This window comes from Amphiprion ocellaris, chromosome 7 (assembly GCF_022539595.1).
Source record: "Amphiprion ocellaris isolate individual 3 ecotype Okinawa chromosome 7, ASM2253959v1, whole genome shotgun sequence".
In the NCBI taxonomy this organism is placed as follows: Eukaryota; Metazoa; Chordata; class Actinopteri; family Pomacentridae; genus Amphiprion; species Amphiprion ocellaris.
The window spans coordinates 26,187,546-26,210,352 of record NC_072772.1 but is presented as its reverse complement, the minus strand read 5'-3'; the positions used below and the strand labels follow the sequence as shown (position 1 = coordinate 26,210,352).

General features: G+C 41.2%; 1 protein-coding gene across 1 annotated transcript in view; it reads left to right on the top strand.

The window, feature by feature from the left end:
* Positions 1-22,807, top strand: part of akap1b (A kinase (PRKA) anchor protein 1b) — a 40,362-nt gene that overhangs the window by 6,047 nt on the left and 11,508 nt on the right. Inside the window, exons 2-10 of the mRNA XM_023283806.3 lie at positions 4,428-6,070; positions 9,599-9,723; positions 12,331-12,457; positions 13,573-13,700; positions 14,055-14,232; positions 15,983-16,133; positions 18,397-18,464; positions 18,668-18,741; positions 18,819-18,884. Coding sequence (XP_023139574.1) covers positions 4,453-6,070; positions 9,599-9,723; positions 12,331-12,457; positions 13,573-13,700; positions 14,055-14,232; positions 15,983-16,133; positions 18,397-18,464; positions 18,668-18,741; positions 18,819-18,884 — 2,535 coding nt within the window. The 5' untranslated portion in view covers positions 4,428-4,452. The remainder of the gene's footprint in view (positions 1-4,427; positions 6,071-9,598; positions 9,724-12,330; positions 12,458-13,572; positions 13,701-14,054; positions 14,233-15,982; positions 16,134-18,396; positions 18,465-18,667; positions 18,742-18,818; positions 18,885-22,807) is intronic.

The following is a 22,807-nucleotide window of genomic DNA, read 5'->3' as shown; positions in this document are numbered from 1 at the left end:
TTGATCTCAGGTAAACTGCGTGTACGTGCATCATTGCCCATCCATGACCCCACACAACTCAAGTTCACAGACAAAATGTGCAAGCGCACAGACACACACACATATACACAGAAACTGAGCTTAAGTATGCTGCTGATTGATCTCAGAAAAACTAAAACATTCTCATGCAGGTGCTCATCACCCATCCACAACAAATCTCAAGATTTAATCATTTCAAACAAATTAAACGTGTTGAAAGCATCGTTTACTAATGGGGGATGTGTTCAGAGGCTAGAAAGGTTCTGCAGATGACAGCACCACTACTTCTCTCTTTACTATGACTGCAGGTTTCAGTCCTCAGCAAGTCATAGATCAGATTTTTTCACACATCCAAGAATACCAAGAAGGACTGTAAAAAAAATACTGTGTGCTACACATAAGGCAAATACATTCGCAAAGTCCATGCACTACGGCTGGGTTTACAAAATTGATTAATCGATTTTGAATCGATTCTCCTTTTAATAGCCCGATATCGATTCATAAAAACCTTGAATCGATCTATTTAATACGTCTTTTTCCCCATAGTGTCATGTGATCTCGCGCGCGAGTAGCGTCCGTAGCGGCACAAAACATCATGGCGGAGGCACTGAAGGCACCAACAAAAAACTTGAAGGCAGATGTCTGGAAATATTTTGGATTTAAAAACCACAAAGACGGCAATGAACTGGAAAAGAGCAAAGCCGTATGCAAGATTTGCAGCGTGGAGGTGAAGTATTGCAGAAACACAACGAATCTTCGAAACCATTTAACAAGGCACCACCCAGAAACTCAACGGCCCCGAAACAAATCCAGCTCGACAAGGCATTTGAAGTTAAGTTACCAGCAAACTCTCTGCGAGCCCAGAAAATAACAAAGGCTGTCACTACATACATCTGCAAGAGCATTCAACCATACTGCGCAGTCGAAAATGACGGTTTACGCTGCCCTATGAAGACAATGGAGCCACGCTACATCATACCCACACGCAAACAGTTCAGTGAAGTTACAATTCCAAACATGTATGCAGATGTGTAAAATGACATTGGAACATCACTTAAGTCAGCAGAGAGTTGCCCTTACCTGTGACTGTTGGACATCCAGAGCAACGGAATCATACTTAACCATTACTGCTCACTACATCGACAATGAGTGGAATCTAATGTGGCACGTCCTACAGACTAGAGCATTTGAAACCAGCCACACCGCGACTAATTTACGTGACCTTTTGTGTGAAGCAATTAGAGAATGGGAGCTGACAAAGAACCAGCCATCGTAACGGACAATGCTGCGAATATTGTCCGTGCGGTGGAAATAATGGACCTGTTGCACGTTGGCTGTTTCGCACACATACTTAATTTAGCTTCACAAGCAGCGCTCAAAGTCCCAGCTGCGACGCGCCTGCTCGGTAGAGTTCGGCGCATCGCATCTTTTTTTCATCGTAGCACTACAGCAAGCCACAAGCTGAAAGAGAAGCAAAAGTTACTGGGCCTGCCTCTACATAAGCTGGTGATTGACGTGGTCACTCGCTGGAACAGCTCGTTGGAAATGCTGGACCGCTTTCTGGAGCAGCAACCAGCCGTCTCAGCAGCTCTGCTGTCACCTGAAGTACACAGGAACGAAAAAGATCCCTGCACCCTGACGGAGGCTGACATATCAGTTGCTGAAGATGTGGTGAAATCTCTGCAGCCACTGAAAGCAGCCACACTGGTCATGTCTGAGGAAAAGTCGCCAACTCTATCAGTTATTGCACCTCTGCATGCACAGCTCCTGGACCGGATGACCTGCGCCCCCAGTGACTCCACAGTGATAAAAGAGCTCAAGACTGCTGCATATGACAACTTAAATTCAAGGTATGCCTAGGTGTCTTTCTTTCTGTGTATGTATGTATGTAATGTAATTATACATTAATATATTAACAATATCCATGCCATTATGAATGTAATTTAAATATGTGTAATCTTTTTAAGATATGCAGCCCTGATGGACAAGCTGTATTTATCATCAGCATTAGATCCTCGCTTCAAGGCCCTCCCTTTCTTGTCCGATGTTGCCCAAGACCACACATTCAACAGGCTGAAGGCTGAAGCTGCTGTTGGGGAGCAAGTGGAGGCAGAGGCATCAAATGTAAGTTACATGACAAGTACAGAAGTATACATAACTGATTACACCTCAGTACTGACAGTTCTTGTGCACAGCAGTATTTTATTTTAGATTAAAAAGCCTATTTTTTTGTACTGGCAATAATTTTTAGCAGTTGACTTCCACAGTGAGTGCCTAATGGATTTTACAATCAAGTTAATTCCTGGATGTTTTATCTTTGAACAGGAAAAATCCGCTGTCGATACAGCTGAGGAAACTGCTCCTGTACAGCAGAGTGACAGTTCTCTTGAGCCTGTTGAGGAGGAGCCTTGCCCGCAAAAGAAGCAGAAAAAATCTTCTGCACTGATGTTTCTTCTTGGATCAGTTTACAAGCAAAATGACGCTGCATCACTCAAAACTCTCACTGACAAGGCACAGGAAGAAGTGAATAGATACAGGGAAGGAACACACATTCCACTTTCTGAAAATCCATTGCACTGGTGGAAGGTGCATGCTGGGGCGTATCCCCTCTTGGCTCGTCAAGCAAAGCGGTACCTATGTGTACCTGGCACCAGTGTCCCATCCAAAAGAGTGTTCTCAGCTGCTGGCGATATTGTTACAGCAAAAAGGAGCTGCCTCACTTCGCAACATGTAGATCAGCTTCTGTTCTTGCAGAAAAATTTACAAGTTGACATTTGAGTGTGAAAACACACACATGTCAAGTTTCATGGACAGTTTGAGTTTCATGTCCCAAGGTTTACAAGGTTTTATGTTCCAAAAATATGAGTACTCTATTGCCATTTTGTAATGCCCTTTTCAAATGTTTTTTGCACAATGTTGTTTGATTCTGTAAATGCAGTGACCAAAATAAGACACAAGGGAGAGTTCAGAGTTCTGGATGAAAATGCTTCAAAAACAAAATAGAATTTTACTTAGCATTTTGTTAAGGGCTTAAAGGCTTTTTCTGCATCTTGCTTTTTTCTTGAAGTTTACTGTTCACAGGAATTTAAAGATATTTTCTTATATTTACCAAAGAACTGATTTATTGCACTATAAGATAATTCAGAATAGTTCTATTTTCTGGTTGTTTTTATTTACAATTATTTATTTACTTTTATGGTTGTGTCTCGTATGATACAGTTAGATTTGTTTTGAAGCCACTAAAACATTAGCACAAAACCTTTGTAAGAGTCAAAGGAATGTGAATGTCTTAAGTTTGCAGTGTGTCTGTTGCCACTTTATTTACACAGCCAGCCCTGTCCTTTGAATTAAGTTATTGCATTTTTGTTCTGCTCTGGTCATGTTAAATAAAACACGATTAATATAACTGCATTAGGTTAAATTCTTAATGCAAATATTCATATTTTTACTAATGCACCAGATAAAGCTGTAGTTTCTACTGTTTGCAGCATTGAATGTCTTCCATATCCAAGTAAAATTGGTACTGTGTGATATCCTTAACTGAAAAAAAAAATCAATCAAAAGTGAATCGAATTGAAAATCGTGAATCGAATCGAATCGGGCCCTTGTGAATCGAATCGTTTTGGGAAATTCAAATCGATACCCAGCCCTGCCATGCATACACACTGGCATACGGTCTTACATGTGCTAACTAGAGTTTAATGTGCTCTTCATATTTTTATTTTGCATCTATTATTTTGTCCTTTTTATTGTTGTAGGTTATGCACCTTGTGGGTGGGAGCAATGATTCAAAAGATGCAAGAAGACTAGTATTCCGTGATTGAGTTTTGTAGTTTTCCATTCCATTGTACAGTATACATTAAACTGTTGTTTCCCTTCAAAAATGCATTTAAAGGTACTTTCTGTACATTTTCTGGTACTTACTTAGGATGTAGGATTATCTCTTGCTAAACAAATACTGTTTACACCTCTGCTGTACCTTTAGCAACAACAGTAGTGAAAATAAACCTCTATTTTAGTAAAGGAAACGGGTATGACATGTGTGATGTAATAAAAACGAGTGGTGTCCACTTACTAAATACAGTCTTTCTGCTCTCTGAAGAGCAAAAATCCCAGACATTCACAAAGTGTGTGATGCAGGACAGGTTGTTTCTTCATGTAAAATAGATTTTTGGTTGAAAATTCAATTACACTGCTGTATTTTAGAGGCTCAGTGGAGGCGGATCATTTTTGACCCTCAGGACAAGGGGAGTGTACAGGATCTTAAGACAACATGAGGGTTCATCTTTGAAATGGGCTACAGTCAACAAGCAGATCTAGGCCAGTTTTCACACACTTCCCATAAGTTATAATCAGCATGAAATATATCTGAACTAATGTGTGTGTGTTTTTGTGTGTCTAACTTTCAGGTGTAGCTGATAGTGTCCTGAGGAAATGCCGCTGAGGTTTCGCTCTGTTATGTCCTACACACTGCCTGGAGTCCTTGCACTGATTGGGTGGTGGTGGTACATCTCACGGAAGAAAGAGCGGCTCATCAGCCATGACAGCCCAGAAGGGCCTCTAACTGCTATGGGCCTTAGAACATCTTCTACAGAAGGTAGCAATGGTTTGGTTGAAAAAGGCACCACGCCCACCACAAACGACACAGAAAGCCCTGCCCCAAGACTTCCAAAGGTCAGTAACCAGAGAACAGAACAGGGAAATATTTCACAGACCCATGTCCAGGACACTAAAGCAACACCTTCACTGGAACAAAGATCTGAAGAAGGTGCCCCTCACCTTGGCAGAATAAGACAAGAGAAAGTCTATAAACCCTCAGATTCCACTCTACCAACAAGTGATAAGGACGGCAGCCCCCCAGTATCACTGAAAGGCCATAAAGAACCAGAGAGAAGCTCATCGCCTGACTTGGTAACAGAGCTAGAGAAACGCCCAGACAAAAAATCAGCTGCTGCTCCAGAAGTCACAATAGAAGAGCTCATCTTACCCTGCCAGTCCACCAAGATCACCAGCTCCTCCCCTACAACAGCATACCTTTCTGATGCAGAGAGGCCAGAGCCAGAGGGGGAAGTTGCAAAGCACCACAGCACTATTAATACACAAAATGAGATGGTTGTTTGTGCACTTACCCCAGCTAGAGTGCAGAGTGTAATCCCATCAGAGGCTGAGTCTCCGGAGACACCCCCTTCGGCACAGAATTTACACCAACACATTGCAACAAGCACACCTACTGCCATTGCTTTGACCTCCACTGCTCTGACCACCATCCAAGATTCCACTATCACATCAGTGACCTCACAGGACATCCTGGCACACAATAACACTGAAGAGGAGCAGGATTTGGAGCTTCTGGCAGCTGGACTCATAACTGATGTCATCTCTGCAGCCGCCCAAGAGGTCCTTGGCGTCACTCGCTGCCAGATCACGAACAACAGCCAGCCTAGCTGCAACAGCAGCATGCTGCTGACTGGCAGCAGTGTATGCTTTCAACAGGATCCAGTGACAGTGAAACAACAGCATCACCATCTCTTGACAAGCTCCTCTCAGGTAGGCTGTGAGTGTAAAGACGCATCGGATAAAGAAGAGCAAGGAGTACCTAATGGATGCTCCTCAGCTCCAGTATGGGAGCCTATTGAGGTCAGTCACAGAGTTCATCAGACATATAATCCACAGAGAGGCCACTGGCCAACTCCATCACAACAATCGGCACAAAGTGTTCCTGTGCTAAACATTAAACTGAAATGTGACGAACCCACCACACTAACCGAGGACTCGGCCTGCAGCACGTGCCACTCTGAGGATGGCATCATCAGCGAGGACCACCACAACAGCATGTTTGACAACCAAGTTGATGAGATCCAGGTTACAGACTTGTCAGCAAGAGAAGCCACACAGCCTCAGTCATTGGTTGAGAACATTACAGAGGTGACGGTTTTGGGTGAAACCGAAGAGCATACAGTGGCCACAGTGTGTGAGATAAAAAGGCTCAATGGAATGGGCCTAAGGAATGGAGCTCATGGAACATGTGAAGTGGAGACAGACCAGTCTGGAGGTGAGACATCTATTTATTCTGGGCGTTGGTGTAAAAAGGGTTGCTGAGAGTAGTGAGTTTTGGATTTTTAAGGCCAATATGACATTTGTGACTGGACTTGTTCATTGGTGGGGGTGACTTTGACTGGGTGTGTAGAATGGATTTGGGGTGATTGAATCGGGACGCTCTCCTCTTTTATGTGAGATTGATCGGTTTGTCTGCTGTTCTCTCTCTCTCTCTCGCTATGTGTGTGTGTGTGTGTGTGTGTGTGTGTGTGTGTGTGCGTGCGTGCGTGCGTGCGTGCGTGCGTGCGTGCGTGCGTGCGTGCGTGCGTGCGTGCGTGCGTGCGTGCGTGCGTGCGTGCGTGCGTGCGTGTTAGGTATCACAGTTCAATATTAATGAATATCAGGACTCCAGACTGTATGAGGAAGAAGACCTTACTCAGACACACTTGATGATAGAGTGCAGATGCAGGCACAGAGATTTCGGCTCTGTAAAGAAGGAAAAGTGGTCCAATATATCCCATTAAGATGGTTAAAGCAGGGCTAGGACGGCAAAATTCAACAAATATTAACAGTGTTAACAATTTTGGTTTGCCACAATTAAGTGAACATGACCGACTGGTGTATTGTTAAAAGGCTCTGTTCATAGAAAACTGTCCTTGTACATAACATGGTGGGTAAATCTGACATTTAGAAGACATTAGCCTCATTTCACTCTTTTCAAAGTAATTTGTGTTGGCACTTCTCAGTGCACGGCTGCTACTTAGGTAGCATGTACCATAGCCTGCTTGTGAGGTGTTTAGGGAACATTGATAAATTGTAGTGTCTGATCAATCAGCAGTTGTTCATCATGTGTGACAGCCTCAGAGAACAGACAGGTGACAAAACGAGTATCTGTTTATTACTTTGGAAATATCAGTTCTCAAATAACTGTCAAATCATGTGCTGGTGCAGGCAATGAATTGTGTTCAATGTGGTATTAAAAGATCTTAAAATGTTCTAACTTTAATTTTGAACACTGCTGAAATCCACTTTGTGACTGTCTCTGTACACAGAGCAAAGTAAAACTGCTTTATCAGACATTACTGTCATACAGTGTAGACTGTTCTCTTAAGCCTGTTCCTGCTGGATTTCTCACAATTACCACCTCGTTCCGATGATGTAGGTGAACCACTGTTGCCTGCACCTGCAAACATTGGCCACAAGGTAGAGTTCTACCTTGCCTTCTTCAGTCTGCAGAGAAAACATGTTATTTGACTACGCAGTATTAATGAAGAGATACATGCTCATTGTTGTGTTCAGCAAAATTTTAATTACAGAATTTTACAAAATTTATTTTTTGACCACCTGCGCCCACCCCCAGCAAAAATAAAACTGCCTCCTCCTGCGAGATAAGCATCTCGAGTCCCACTTGAAATTTTAAATCAGGGGAATTGTCACGTCCTGCCTTTTTCCCCTCAAGTCACTGAAGTAAAGAATTTTTTGTTGCCAAACCATCTGCAAACTCCAGATCTCCAAGCCTTTTCCCAGTGTAAATGATGCAAGTGCAGCATGTATGATTCATGAAAGGCAAGAATAAAGGAGGAAACTGCAATACCAATAATAAAGGCAATCATGATAAATGACTCAGAATTAGGCTGTTGGTTTTTGCTAGCATAGTTTTGTAACATTGAGTTTGCCAGAACCTTGATTTACTTTGTAACAAATTATGTGGATTTGCCCAAACATTTTCTTAAACCATCTCTGTAACCACTGTCACCATCAGTAAAAGGTATTTATTCTATAATGTACTGTATTTGACTGCCAGTAGCATGAATAGCACCTCCCTTCAGAATTGGTCATTTTAAAAACTAAATGACCATGCTATTGGAAGCAGATGGAAAGCTTTGTAACTTTTTGATTGTGGGAACAAAAAGTTAACGACAACTTGCAGAGGAAGGCATGCGAACACTAATTTGCTTTCAGTAATATTAAATGGATAATGAAGAACGTAAGTGGTTGCTTGAATTGGTGATACAAAATTATTTCTTAAATGTTCGCAGGTGGCATGTGATCTTAAAAATACAGTCTATGAGCTGTGACAAAAAAAGGAACGAAACAATGATTGCTGATCACGCAATTCAACAGCTACACAGTAATGAAGTACATCATAGCATGCCTAATATCTCCACACTATGGCAAATGCAACACTTCAGTTGACCTGTTGTCTTTCCTTTCACTTTCTTTTTACCATCTTATTGGATAATCTGGGCATGCATAAGATTTTGCACGCCAATGAACAAAAGACTGACAGTGTGGATGTGTCTTGGGATGTTTTGGAGCAGCAACCCAAAGTTTCTGCACAAATTATCGCTGCTTAAGAGGCCTGGGTTTTCCTGCACATGCCCAAGACCAAGCAGCACAGCCTTCAGTGGAAGATGACGGCATCACCCAGACCAAAGAAAACCCATGTGTCCCAGTCATCCAATAAGATGGTCCTGACCGACTCCCTATTCAATCTCAGTTGCTCAGGCATCATTCTGATTCTGCAATCACTCCACACCATTTCCATGAACTTCTGGATGTTGGCATCAGTTCTTGTTTTTGAGGGACATCCTGGTTTTGCGTCTTTCTCCATGTCATCCAGCCCCATTCTTGTACCCATTCTGAAACCTACCCATGGACAAAAGATAGTCAATTGAAGTGTTGCTTTTCTCATACGGTATGGAGATGTTGTCCACATTCACATGTAAGAAATGTCAAGTGATCAAATCTGTTTTGATACCACTGGTAGCTGTGCATCACAGCAACAAATTGCTCAGAATGAGAAATGAGCGTTGTACTAAGAAGCGAGATTAGTGGGTTAGCAAGATATGTTGAACTTAAAGTCAGAGTTTTCAGCATCATAAAGGTGGATCTTTTTTAACCTGCAAGATCTCACATGCTGGGGGGCTAACCTAGTCCGGAGTTTTGCTCATGAGTTGAGGATTTAAATGGGCTGGGAGAAGCGTGTCCCTTTAAACAAATCATTTCCTAACAATTCTCTTAACAATACAGATTCTCAGCTGAGGAAATATATCTGCAAACCTGTTGAGGTGTATGTTACTGGAACCACTGAATGAAGCTGTGTAGTTAAAGTAGCACATGCTGTACAGATCGTGTTGCCATGGAAACCTACATGTATTTAGTTGGTGATGCAGAAATTGTATGTTTTTATGTTTGGTCCAGATTTGCTGTCAAGTCTGTTTACCCTGCTGGTACTGTAGCTGTTAAAACACAGATTAGAACATTGATTTTTCTACTAGTATGTATTGTGATTTGGACAAAAATGAAAGTGATATCCTGCATTATGGGGCAGTATCAGACCTAAATGCACCTCACTACAATATCATGTTTAAATAATGATACTCTCTGACTTGGGTTTTAGTTTTTGTTGAGTCAACACAAAGAAAGCCTGCCTATGTCAGTCTTGCTTCGTAGTACAGCTCTCTGGAACCTGAAACATCAGTACTTGCTTTATATGTGAGTACTGCTTGAAATGGTGACGATTTTGTGTGTCTGTGTCTAGGATCTGATGTGAACAGTATGGACTCAGTGGACAGCGGCTGCACTATGGGTGCTGGGGAGAACCAGAGCAACCACACTGCCTCCTCAAGCTCTGAGCTCATTATCTGGGAGGTTGAGGTGCCAAAGGTGAGTCAGGACAACTAAAATGACAAGTTAAATTGTGCCATATGCATGTGAACTGATCTCAGTCTCTTACACTACACAATTCCTCACCTGAGAAATCATTTCAATGTTTTCATACCTATTGTCAGTGGAATGTCTTAATGTCTTGTGCTTACATCCAAGTAAAATGCAAGTATTTGATGTAAGCCAGAGACATTTCTTCATGAAGTACAATACAAATGCGAAATGTATACTAATTGTAATTTATATTTTAAAAAAGTATAGCAATATTGGTAGCAGTCTTTGGTTTCAGGTTAGGAGTTTATTGCCTAAGTTTTATAAATGTTTATGACACCAGTGACACCTAGTGGTTGTACCAGTGTAGGCACTGGTTGTAAACACTGATGCTACTAAGCAGCGCTGACCCAGTCAAGTCACGTAATGTTCACAAAGTTAGGTCCAACTCCAAAGACCGAAGGCATAGACTGGCACTGTGTCCCATGTACTGTTAGTCATACAGAGGGAAACACTAAGAAAGGCAAAGTCTGCAGCTGGATTCTAAGATCACCTACACTTCAACTTGCACCTTTTCCTATAATCTCTTTCAGCTTTAAGCTGGTAGGTGACCACTTCTGTCACAGCTTACTGGACATTTCCCAGTCGCTATAGATTATCATGGCTAAAATCGTACACTTGATTTCATTCTCCATAAATGGCCACTGAAAATAGTTCTCAGTACATGCACTTTATCTTCTTGTTTCAGTAGTATTTTCTAAAATTGTCTGACCAGCTGGTGATGAAAATATGCTGAGCATGTTTTAAAAGTCGCACCTATGCTATATATTTGTCAGCAGGTTTTATGTGTCTGTAAATGGTCTGTACATTTGTGCCAATAAAAAATAGAGTAATTCTAGCCTCTTCCTTTCTCACAATGCAGTTATCTAAAAGTTGTATCTTATGTACAGAAGTATTAAATATATAGTTATATAATCATCACTTTTGCACCATATTTTTCTCTCTTATGTTATGGCAGATGTAAATGATATTGCATGATGTTTTCCAGTTTGATCTTATGGTGGAACTCCTGTCTTGACTTTTGATGAGAGCCACTCTGCAAATGGAACTGTGTCTGTGACTGCTGATCAAGATTAGGCCAAGATTAATGGCTTAGTTTTTGGCCATTAATCAATCACATAATTTAAAAGCAATACTGGAGCATGAAAAATCTGCTTCGAAAATTTTCTACCATTAGTGATGCATTCATTGTTGTAAAATATGATTTGAATATATTGCCTAATCTGGATCATCGATGCATTCAATTATTAAACAGTGATATGGGATACATGTAGAGAATGTGTGACCTGTGGATACTTTTCATGCTTGGCTCAGTGTTGCAAATGTCCATAAATGCAAACTGCTATCACAGCTAGAGATTGACGAGATACAACAAAGGTGCTCCGGCAAGGCTGAGCTACAACGGCAGGTCACTGGGGGAGATATCATAATTGGGATAATTGCGTTCCAGTCCACAACAACCACAAGCAACATAGAACCGTAGCACAAGGGCAGTGAACTTTCGGTTGAAGATAATAACTACACTAAATACCTGTAACTCCATTTGCCAAGGTTAATTGAAAAAGTACCTCAGTAAAACAACCATCACACACATCCTCTGCATGGATTACATTGAGCTGTACACTAGAAATGAGCAAGATCTTTACTCACTGATCTATAATACCAGAATTTACACCAACAACTTCGAAATGTCATTCGGACTGTACAAGTGTAGTCGGATGATATCAAAGAGAGACAAGATGATCACCACTGTAGGTGCTGAACTTCCAGAACGCAACGTAGCAGATGCTCAGGACAGCTACAAATACTTTTGTGTCCCACGAGCAAATGGAAGTCATGAGGTGACTGCAAGGACGTTAGCCACAGCCAAATACCTACATAGTGAGACAGGTTGTGAAAAGTCAGTTGAATGAACCAAAACAGGTATGAGCCATCAATATATGCACACCCTGCTGGTGATCATGTACCTTACCTGTATAGTACCGGTAACCTGGCCAAAGAAAGAGATGAAGGACACTGGCCTCTTGAGACATGAAGCTCCTCACGATGCATGGAGGGTTTCACTTCAAGTCCAGCACCGTGAGACTACACAAAGTTGAAGAAGGGAGTCCAAGGACTAGTGAGCATCAGAGCCATTATCCAGGATTAAACAAGATCTCGGAATACATCAGAAACCTGGCCACCAGTTACAACCTGCTACGTGAAATCCTCAGGCAGCAGAAACCCGATAATGAGGAGGAAGATGACGGACAAGTCCCACAAGATCAATAGAAGATAGAGTCTACCACACCAGACAGAACCCCAAATGTAGGTTGTGCAAAGAGGCACCTGAGACAGTACAGCACATAACAGCAGGCTGTAAGATTCAGGCAGAAACAGCACACACATGTAGTGTGTGCTGCTCTCAAGGTGCTGGCATAGTGTCCAGAAGCATCTCTGTGAGTGTGTTCATTTGTTGTTGTTCTGTTTATCAAAGTCTAGACTGTGGATCTGGATCTCGTTTTGTTCAAAGAACTGTTGACATATTATTGTCTTTTCTGTGTCTTCCTGTACCAGCATCTTGTAGGGCGGCTGATAGGAAAGCAGGGGAGATACGTGAGTTTTCTGAAGCAGAATTCTGGTGCAAAGATCTACATCTCCACTCTGCCTTACACACAAGAGTTTCAGATCTGTCACATAGAGGGTGAGTCTGGATAAGCATGTCCCCACATGTCTCAACAAGGCTCTAGACTATGTTTTTACATTGGTTCCTCTGGTGCACTAGCACATTGAGGTGCACCCAAAAGTTATTCACTGCGCTTTTTAATGTTTCGGTAAATGTGGGCTATGGATACACTGTGATGAATAACAAATGTTTTTAAAAAAAAAAAAAAAAAAAAAAAAAAAAAAAAACCACAACATGATATGCTGACCAGCTCCAGTTCCGCTCCCACAGGAGGCTAGTGCAATAGACGGAGAATATGTATGGACAGTGGATGTGGAGCTACCAGCAGGGGCAACTGTTGGGTTTTTTAATGACTGATCAGCAGTGCATTTGTAACTCCTGGGCCCAACTGGCCTACCACTCCTAAATGCAACAATACGCGGATCCTTCGCCAAAGAAAGTGACTAAATGCTCCACATGGTTTTACTTACCCATCAGTAATGTTTACAACTGGCATTTGAAATGCCATGGAGTGCTACTGTGTGACAGCAGGAAACAGCCAGAGCACTGCAAGTCAGCAAATACAAGTATACACCATGACCATAAATCAATAATGTGCATAAAGGACATTAAAATATCCAAAAAGGCACTTTGTAATTCATTATTACCATATGGCATGACAAATGTTACTAATAGGTGCAGTTCTCGGCTTTTCCCAAAATATGACGGTAAAATGGAACGCCAAAACTGCACTAAATCAGTCTTATGTGCCTATAAGTGAAAACACCGGGCAAAGTAGTACAGAGTAATGGAACTGCCAGCCAGAACTCAGCGTCATGAGGTGCAGAGGAATCAGTTGCAGTATGTCACAAAGTCAACAATAACTGATTTGCAATGTAATGTAAAATGCATGTGCTTGAAAAAACACAACACACAGACCTGCTTAATGTCAGGTGCCCCACTGAAACCAATGAAAATGTTCACATGCTTTTGACAATGATTAAACAGTCCTATTTAATGTCTTTTCAAATGGTTTAGAGAGGGAACAGATTGATGTAAGAGTCCAGATTCTTACTGCAAGAGAGACATAGAAGCATGCTAGTGCTGATTTGTGCCACAGGTAAAACTTTGACTTGTGTTTGATCTCTATCCAGGTACGCAGCAGCAGGTTGACAAAGCTTTGTCACTGATTGGAAAGAAGTTTAAAGACCTGGACTTGACCAATCTGTATGCACCTCCACCTCCCCCACTCACGTTGCCATCACTTCCCATGACCTCCTGGGTAAGGATGGGCTTTAGTATGTTGAAAGTGGTTTTTAGCTGCTACAATATACAGTTGGCTGCTGTATGAAAGCTTGGAATAATATGGTCCTTATTCCTACAAAGTAGATAATCATCAGCATAACTAATGCGGGAGGATGTGTAAAACAAAAAATGTGGGATACACTCTTGTATTTTGGGAACGTTTGAAAATGAGAAAACATTGTGGTGATGTATGGGCACAGTTAACAATGATATTGGGCTCTGAATTACCCAAGAAATGTGTGGTACTAGCTTTAAGTAATTTGACTCAAGATTGGATTATGGAAGCTGTTTACCGTAAGACTAAAACGTTATGTTGTACATATCGTCTCAGCTCCTGCTACCCAGTGGAGTGACCGTGGAAGTGATAGTGGTGAACATTGTGTCAGCTGGTCACATCTTTGTCCAGCAGCACACTCACCCCACCTACCATGCTCTGCGAAGCCTTGACCAGCAGATGTTCCTGTGCTACTCCCAGCCGGGCACACCTGCTCTTCCCTCACCCGCTGAAGGTAACCTTGTTTGCTCTGCAAATACTACTTAAATGGCTGCAGTTTCTGTTATTCTTTGTCTTGTAGACCTTTAAATGATGCCTTAAATTAAATGAACAATCAGAACAGAGGTTTCTTATGGGGCGTACTAGCTGTTGGTTGATGAGGAAAATTTCAAATATACATTTTTGAATTTCAATTTTTATTTTATTAGATATTTTCTTCTGAAAATAAAGTAAAATCAAGAAAATGTTATTATACTCTTTTCTGTTTGTATAAACAAGACAAACTTAATGCCTATCCAGATTACTATTTCACTTAGACCTATAAAAGTCAGTGTATCTGGTAAACAGTCTTTTAACATAAATAGATTTTCTGTATTAGCTGGGGATCAATGATACTGTCCTTACTCTGACAGAAGAGATCCCACAATATGCATTAAAAAACTGCAGGATAAAGGTAAAAAATGTACTCTCTCAACACCTGGTGTTGTAATCACAGGTTTTTAGTCTTTTCTTGTCTTACACCCTGAGGGGTAAGTAATTTAGATAGGGAGGGCTATCACTACAATTTTAACAGTAATACTGCTTTAACTGATATAGGTCCAGTACTTTATTGATTGTTTTTGTTGGTTTGCTTTGTATTTTTAAAGAGAAAAAACTACGGTAAGCAAATTAAGAACAGAATAAAGACTACTTAATTTTCTCATACTTACTGTATTTAAATTAAAAGATGGTCAGAGTACTGTGGACAGTGTCATGGGTTTTACTCACAAAATAAAATAATCTGCACTCTGTTTCATTATACTGTCCAGCATTAAATGACAATTTAAAGCTCCACCTTGAACAGATATTCAGTAAATGTCAGTACATTGTGCTGGTAAAACCTGTTCCACTCTTCACTTTTGAGCATAAAAAGAAAGTAGGACTTTATACTGTATACAGTATTTTTACTGTGTGATTTTAATAGCTTAGTGAAGAAAACAGTTGAAGTACTTCTACCACCAACACCAACATTCAGTCAGAGAAACAGTGAAAATAAAGTCAGAATTTGTCTGCAGCCCTCAAATCATCCTGCTGCTCAGTACTGAACAACAGTTCAGATGATGCTCTGACTTTCAGACTGAATTTATGGACACAGACAGTTTAACACACAGTTGGCAAATGCTACCTTTCATCCAGTAGCCCATGTTCACATAGTTTAGTTAACTCTGTGTTCAGGCTGCTAGCAAACATAACCTGCTTATGGAGGGATGAACTATGAGCTCAGCAGTCATACGGAGCGTTTCTCCGTCTGTATGTGATGAACTTTTACTGAAAGTTTCCACACTTTCTGCTCTGACATGCAAACAACATGTTCCTTTTGTGGCAACAAACATTTTGTGCATCAGCTGTCGTGACCTTTAATCAGACTACTGAACGTTAATCACCTGTTTGTGCTGCACAGAGCTGCAGGTGAGTGATGGAGAGGCTCCGCCCCTCAGACACCAGGAGTTCTGTCTGTCTGAACTACAGGCTGCGACAGACAGAACTCTGTTTTAGATCTAGAAAGCTGAAGTGCATCATGAACACATACATGTCAGATACATGTCTTATGGTGAGCAGACAGAATGTGTAACACAACAATCTTCTTACTTTCCTCTTACTTTCTTATCGATCCTCCGGTATTTAAAATAAATTTTGAAACATTATGCTTGCATTAAAGTCAGCAGGACTTTATCTCACTGCAATTAGAGGGAAAGACTTGGCTCTTTTGTCTTTTGTCTGTCCAGTTGGTGTGATCTGTGCTGCTCCAGCAGTGGAAGGAGCCTGGTGGAGAGCTCAAGTCATCACCTTCTATAAAGAAACTAAGGAGGTGGAGATTAGATATGTTGACTATGGAGGCTATGACAGAGTCAAGATTGATTCATTACGACAAATAAGGTGAGTGGCAGAGTCTTGTTGTATTATAGCTGTGAGCGTGTAACAATGATGCCTTTTAGAACGGAGGCACGTGACTTCATTATCCACTCAGGACACCATTACTCCACTATGTCTTTGTATAGCAGCAAGTTGTTTGCTATTATATTTATGTTCAAATGTCATATTGCATGTTTATGTTGAATGTTTCCGTAAAAATAAAAAGGAGTAACATACTGACTTGGATACTGCACTTTGAAAGGGAAATGGAATATTTCAATTTAGAAATTGATGAAAACATTTCTTATTTCATTATGCATGGTATCAGGAGGACTTAATCATATTATACCTACAGTGCCAGTCAAAAGTTTGGACACGCCTCTTCATTCAGTGGTGTTATTTAAAATTATTTTCAACATTATAGATTAATACTGAAGACATCAAAACGATGAAAGAACACATATGGAATTATGCTGTAAACAAAAAAGTATTTAAAAAATCTGAATGTTTTATATTTTAGGCTCTTGAAAGTCAATTTTGTTTCGATCACAGCTTTGCACACTCTTGGCATGAGCTACCTGAGGTGGTCTCCTGGAATGGTTTTCCAATAGTCTTGAAGGAGTTCCCAGAGATACTGAGCACTTGTTGGCCCTTTTGCCCTCACTCCACGGTCCATCTCATCCCAAACCATCTGGATTGGATTTAGGTCAGGTGACTGTGGAGGCCAGGTCATCTGAGGCAGCACTTCCATCACTCTCCTTCTTGGTCAAATAGTCCTTCCACAGCCTGGAGGTGTGTTTGGGGTCAATGTCCTGTTAAAAAATAAATGATGGTCCAACTAAATGCAGACCAGATGGGATGGCATGTTGCTGCAGGATACTGTGGTGGCTGATCCAGTGTCCCTTCAATTTTGATTAAATCCCCAACAGTGTCACCAGCAAAACACCCCCACACCATCACACCTCCTCCTCCATGTTTCACAGTGGGAACCATGCACTTGGAGAACATCTGTTCACCTTTTCTGTGTCGCACAAAGACACAGCAGGTGGAACCAAAGATCTCCAATTTGGACTCATCAGACCATAGCACAGATTTCCACTGGTCTAATGTCCATTCCTTGTGTTTCTTGGCCCAAAGTAATTCTTTTTTTGTTGTTCATCATCAATAGTAGCTTCCTTGCAGCAATTCCACTATGAAGGCCTGATTCACGCAGTCTCCTCTGAACAGCTGATGTAAAGATTTGTCTGCTAGTAGAACTCAGAGAAAATTTCATCTGGGCTGTAATCTGAGGTTCTGTTAACTCACCATTTCTGAGGCTGGTGACTCTAATGAACTTATCCTCAGCAGAGGTGACTCTTGGTCTTCTTTACTGGAGGGCAAGGCACATCTGTTAATTCAAAACCATCCCAGGAGACTACCTCATGAAGCTCATTGAGAGAATGCCGTGTGCAAAGCTGTCCACACAAAGCAAAAGGGGGCTACTTTAAAGAATCTAAAATTTAAAACACTTTGCTAAATAATTCCATTCCTAACTCATGTGTTCTTCATAGTTTTGATTTCTTCAGTATTAATCTACAATGTAGAAAATAATAATCATAAATGAAAACAACTGAATGAGAAGATGTGTCCAAACTTTTAAATGGTGCTGTATATCTGATAGTTTAGCATAGGACCAGGTTCTGTTAAATGAGCAGTGGATTCTTAATGTTCTCAGAGAATGAATCTGTTATACAGGGACCTATGATATCAGGTTAAATGGTTTAGTTCTAATTCGAACCAGTTAGCCAAGGTAGACCTGGGCAGACTCATAGCAGTAATTAATGCTCTGATGTTTCATCAAAATGCTGAATATCATATAGCAGTGTAAATGATAGAACATCTGCAAAAGATTCGAAGGAAGTGTTTTTTTTCCCTTTACATTATGAATTACATCCAGGTCACAAATTCAAGGAAAAACCTGAACCCTTGATCCCTACAGTGAGTGGATCAGGTGGCTCTGTTATGCTGTGGGGTACATTTTGCTGGTATGGTTTGGGTCCACTTGTCAACTGAACAGGAATGGTCACTGTTAATACTTATAAAATTGTTCTAAAGGATGACCCTTATCCAGTGATGAAAGGTTTCTATCCAGATAAGGGTGGTCCTGTGCAGGTTAACAGTGCACTCAGTGGGGCACAAGGGTTCATTAAATGGTTTGATAAGGATGAAAATGTGATGAATCATATATATGCACCATACCAAATGTGTGTACATTATGTGTAACAGACCGCTCCTTTTTTTTCTCAAGGTCTGATTTCGTAACACTACCTTTTCAAGGTGCTGAGGTATTGCTTGACAACATTGCCCCACTTCCAGGTACATTATTGTGTTGATACTTAATTTTAAACCTATTTTTTTTTTTTAAACAAATAACCTTTTTTCTAAGAAGTGTCAGTTTCTCTACTTGAGTGCGTGGAGTGTATCTAGCCAATTTAATGTCAGTTCTTTCTGTGGCAGCTTAATTTAAGACACCGTATGTCTGGAATAATACTTACAATGTTGTTGTGATGTTACACTAGGAGAAGATCGTTTTTCAGCTGAGGCCACATCGGCATTGGAGGAGATGACCAGAGGAGCGGCGTTGCTTGCACAGGTACAAGCACCTTCTTTAGTAAACCTCTTCTGATTGACAAAATCTACTACTTACCTACCATTTGTCTTTCTGTGAAGGTCTCAAATTACGATAACAACACAGGCCTCCCGCTAGTCCACCTGTGGAACATGGTCGGAGATGAGGTATGATGCTTGGATTCACCAGGTTTACAAATTACACCGTGTCCCAAAAGTTCATTCTCCTCAGAAAAACAAAACTCAAAGACTGAATATGCAATATAATCAATTTATTCAATAACCAGTATTTCCCCCTTTCACTTTGATCAGAGCTTTCAGTCTTTCGGGCGTGGAATGTACGAGGTTCTTGAGTGTGGATGGTTTTATCTTCCCCGACTCCCATACAGCCCCCAAGTTGAGCTGTTCCATGGTGGTCATGGTGGACTGTTAAAGATGCGACTGTTCAGGATTCTCCGACAGGTCTCCATTGGGTTGAGGTCAAGAGGGTTTGGTGGCCACTCCTACTTACGCAGAAAGCCAAGTAGATGCTCAGAACACCATTGCTGAGTCATACGGCAGTTTGAGCAGGGGCACCATCTTACATAAATACCATTTCTGAACATGTGTTAAACATTTTCCATTCAGTCACAGGCCCTGATTTTTTCCTCCTGGCCAAAACTGGAAGTTGTACCTTTTCTAGCATGTTGTACATTAACAGTGGTACCTTGAGGCACAATGTGCAGCTCTGAGAGACCTGAAGTGGACAAGCCCCCCCAAACCATACTATGGGCACTGAATTTCACTGCTCAGCAGATGGTACTTTTTCACAATCATCTGTATAGATACAATTGTTTTGGCTGTTAGGTGTCGGAAATAGGGCATTCATCAGAAAAAAATCCAGTTCTCCCAGTCTTTTGGAGTCAGAGTTATGGACTTCTTTGCGAAGGCCAGTCTCTTCTCCTTTTGCAGTTTGGTCAGTCACAGGGTACGTTGCCTCTTGTAAGCTTTCAGTCGATGTTTCTGTTAAATACCGATGCACAGTGCTCTTAGAAATTTCTTTCTCAAGATTTTTCAGCCTCTGAGTCGCCAGCATGACTGGTGTCTTTTACCCTCAGCCTTTCTCATCAGATCCTTGGTTCTTATAGTTCGGCCAGATGAACGTACTGAGTGAGTAAAGACTTTGAAGGATCCTCCTTTGTTGTACGTTTGCCACCACTTCTGCCAAAGGCTTGAGCTATCTGCTGACCAGTTTTTCCTGTATTTCGAAGAACAATAACCTGTGTCTTAATCTCAGACTCTGAAAGAGTAGATTTTCCACCCTTACTCTTGGCCATGGTAACAGTGCTTCCAAAGTTTGGTTGTGAGTGTAATGCATTTTGGTCAAGCAAGAAATTTATACACTGGGACCTGACAGTTTGACCAGACAAACAACCAGACAGTACCTGATTGACCAGGTGGAACCCATTTTGGTGACAAACAATCAAACATGTTGTCCAGTGGGGAGAACAAACTTTTGGGACACGGTGTACTTTGACAGTCAGTGGTTCATATGTATGTGATGCATGTTTTTGAGTTCTGTGTGTTGTATACCTTTACTTGCAGTTCAACCCTCTGACTTGGTAGCCAGTGTTTTCATTACTACTGCCTAAGACCTCTTACTGCATGAGTTATATTCCGGTAATGTAAGATACAAGCAAGCTATATTTTTTAGCACAGCCGAGACTAGTTGATTGTGCGTGAGATGCTGTTACACCACATGATATTGTGAAGAGTGGAAAAAATACAGCTTCACATTGTATTCATTTTTCAAAACCAAAAAAATGTGGCACAAGGTTTCATTTAAAAACAAGGTTCTGTGGTGTATTTTTTAAGCCTTTCCTGACTGGAGAGATCCTCGAGCAGAGGTGTCAAACTCATTTTCACATAAGCATAATGGTTGCTCTCAAAGGGCTGGTTGTAATTGTAAGACTGTATAAATGTAAATACTCCTTAACATATTGCTAAATAATTGTCTGCATTTGATTATTATTGATTCAGTGTACACAAATTGTGCATGTGTTTATATAAAAGTAAAAGTATATGCAGGCACATTGCTGTGTTATATAACATAGATCCCGTTCAGTTATAAGATTCACAAATGTACATCACTTATCAGTCAAATTTACAAGTGAATAACAAAGACAAATATTGTCGAGCCCAAATTATTACGTTAACTTTGTTCTTTTTTTGTTGCATTTGAGAAAAACAGAACTATAGTGCAACACCTAATTGTGTGCTACTAAGAACGTGTATGACAAATGTGGCATTTTCCAAAAACAAACAGTTACAGATGGCCTTGTAGAAGGCCTACACCCAGCTAATGAGAAGTGCTATTGATTACAGTAAACATTTGACTGCCTTAACACATAAACCTGTGAACACACTGAATACAATGCTACACATACATAGCAGGGATATGCATGGCTTAAAGTATTCAGGCACCGTGCCAGAATGTCAGCGTGCGGCGCCGGCGTTTGGCTCGAAAAAAAAAAGACTACATTAGTTCGTCTACCAATGGAGTAAGGGGAACGCAGCTTTTGCTAGCAACCAAACTGATAACACTAGCCAATGGGAAGTAGAGTTGGGACGGGTCTTAGGCCTTGTCCACACGTAGCCGGGTATTTCACAAAACGAAGATATTTTTCTACGATTCGGCCTATCATCCACACGAAAACGCAGATTTACGTCATCAAAAACGATTCTTTTTAAAAACTCTGACCAAAGTGAAGATTTGCGAATTCTCCGTTTTATGCGTCTGCATGTGGACATCAGTAACCGGGGTTTTGCGTTTCGAAACGTCACCACCTGCGACAAAATATGTTCTTACGTCACATATGCGACCTGTGTTTACATTCGGTAACAGTATGGATGCTCTCACAAGGTTTTGGGCGCTGTTTCTTGTACAGGCGCTTTTTACTTGCTTGTTTTTACAAGCCCAGATACTGCTCCACATTCAACAACACAGGCGAAGGACGACATTAAGGATGGTTATTCTCCACCACCTTGCTAGGATTTGGGGAACTACTGCCACCTAAAGGTCTGGCATGCTTATGAATGTGCTGAAAAACGCACTTATGCGGTTAAGTGTGGATGAAGTTTTTTTCTAAAAACGAGGTGGTGTGTACGTAAGTTTTTTTTCTAGACGGAGGGGACAGGTTATTCGGTTTTACAAAAACCCTGCTACGTGTGGACAAGGCCTTAGAAAGAAGTTGAGATCCAGCTGCAGGTGAGTCCATTGTTGTCATTAATCATCGCAATGATACAGAAATCATTAACAAATCCGTGGATCCAGACTCAAAAAGCCACATCACTGCCAAAATATAATCAGGGGGTCCTTGTGTAATTTCTGACCTGCCATGAAAATTTCATCCAAATCCGTTAGTCCACTTTTTTGAGTAATGTTGTGCACAGAGGAATAGACGAAAGGACAAACGTACGCCGATCGTCACATAACTGCGCCGCGTTCCTTGGCGGAGTGAAAATAAATGGCGCTTCCCGTGGTTGGAGGAGTTAAACAGACGTCAAGCCCTTCGGTTGCTAGTTCAAAAAAAATGAAGGAGCCGGGTGCTTGCTTCTGTACTATGTGCTCAAAAAAATCATGTACGCAACTAGCGGCGAAAAGTGCTGTCTGGTCACGAGTCAGACCCCGGCGATAGCGCTGCCGTCAGCTCTGAAACTCACAACTCGTTTTCCGGTGTTCAAGATTAACTGGTGTTCCGATCAACTGGTGATACCAGCGTTTCTGAGACAGATGTTTCGTAGGCGTGGCTTTTGAGGACCCCTTACCTACAGATCAGGAAATAAACAATGGGACATCTTCGTCTATAAAATGAGATTTCTGCTGTTCTATAAATTTTGGTCTTGACAAAACTGGGAATAGGAGGCGTTCTCATTTTAAAAGTCATGCGCTGTCGGGCTACATGAAAGAAAAACTATGTCAACGCGGTTGGGACCAGTGGAGCTGCGATCACTGATTCCTGTTAAAACCTGTTAAAGCAGCAGACAGGAGACCAGGACACGGTGTGAACATTATTTAACAAGAAGCTCACCAAGCCGTGTGATAACAGAAT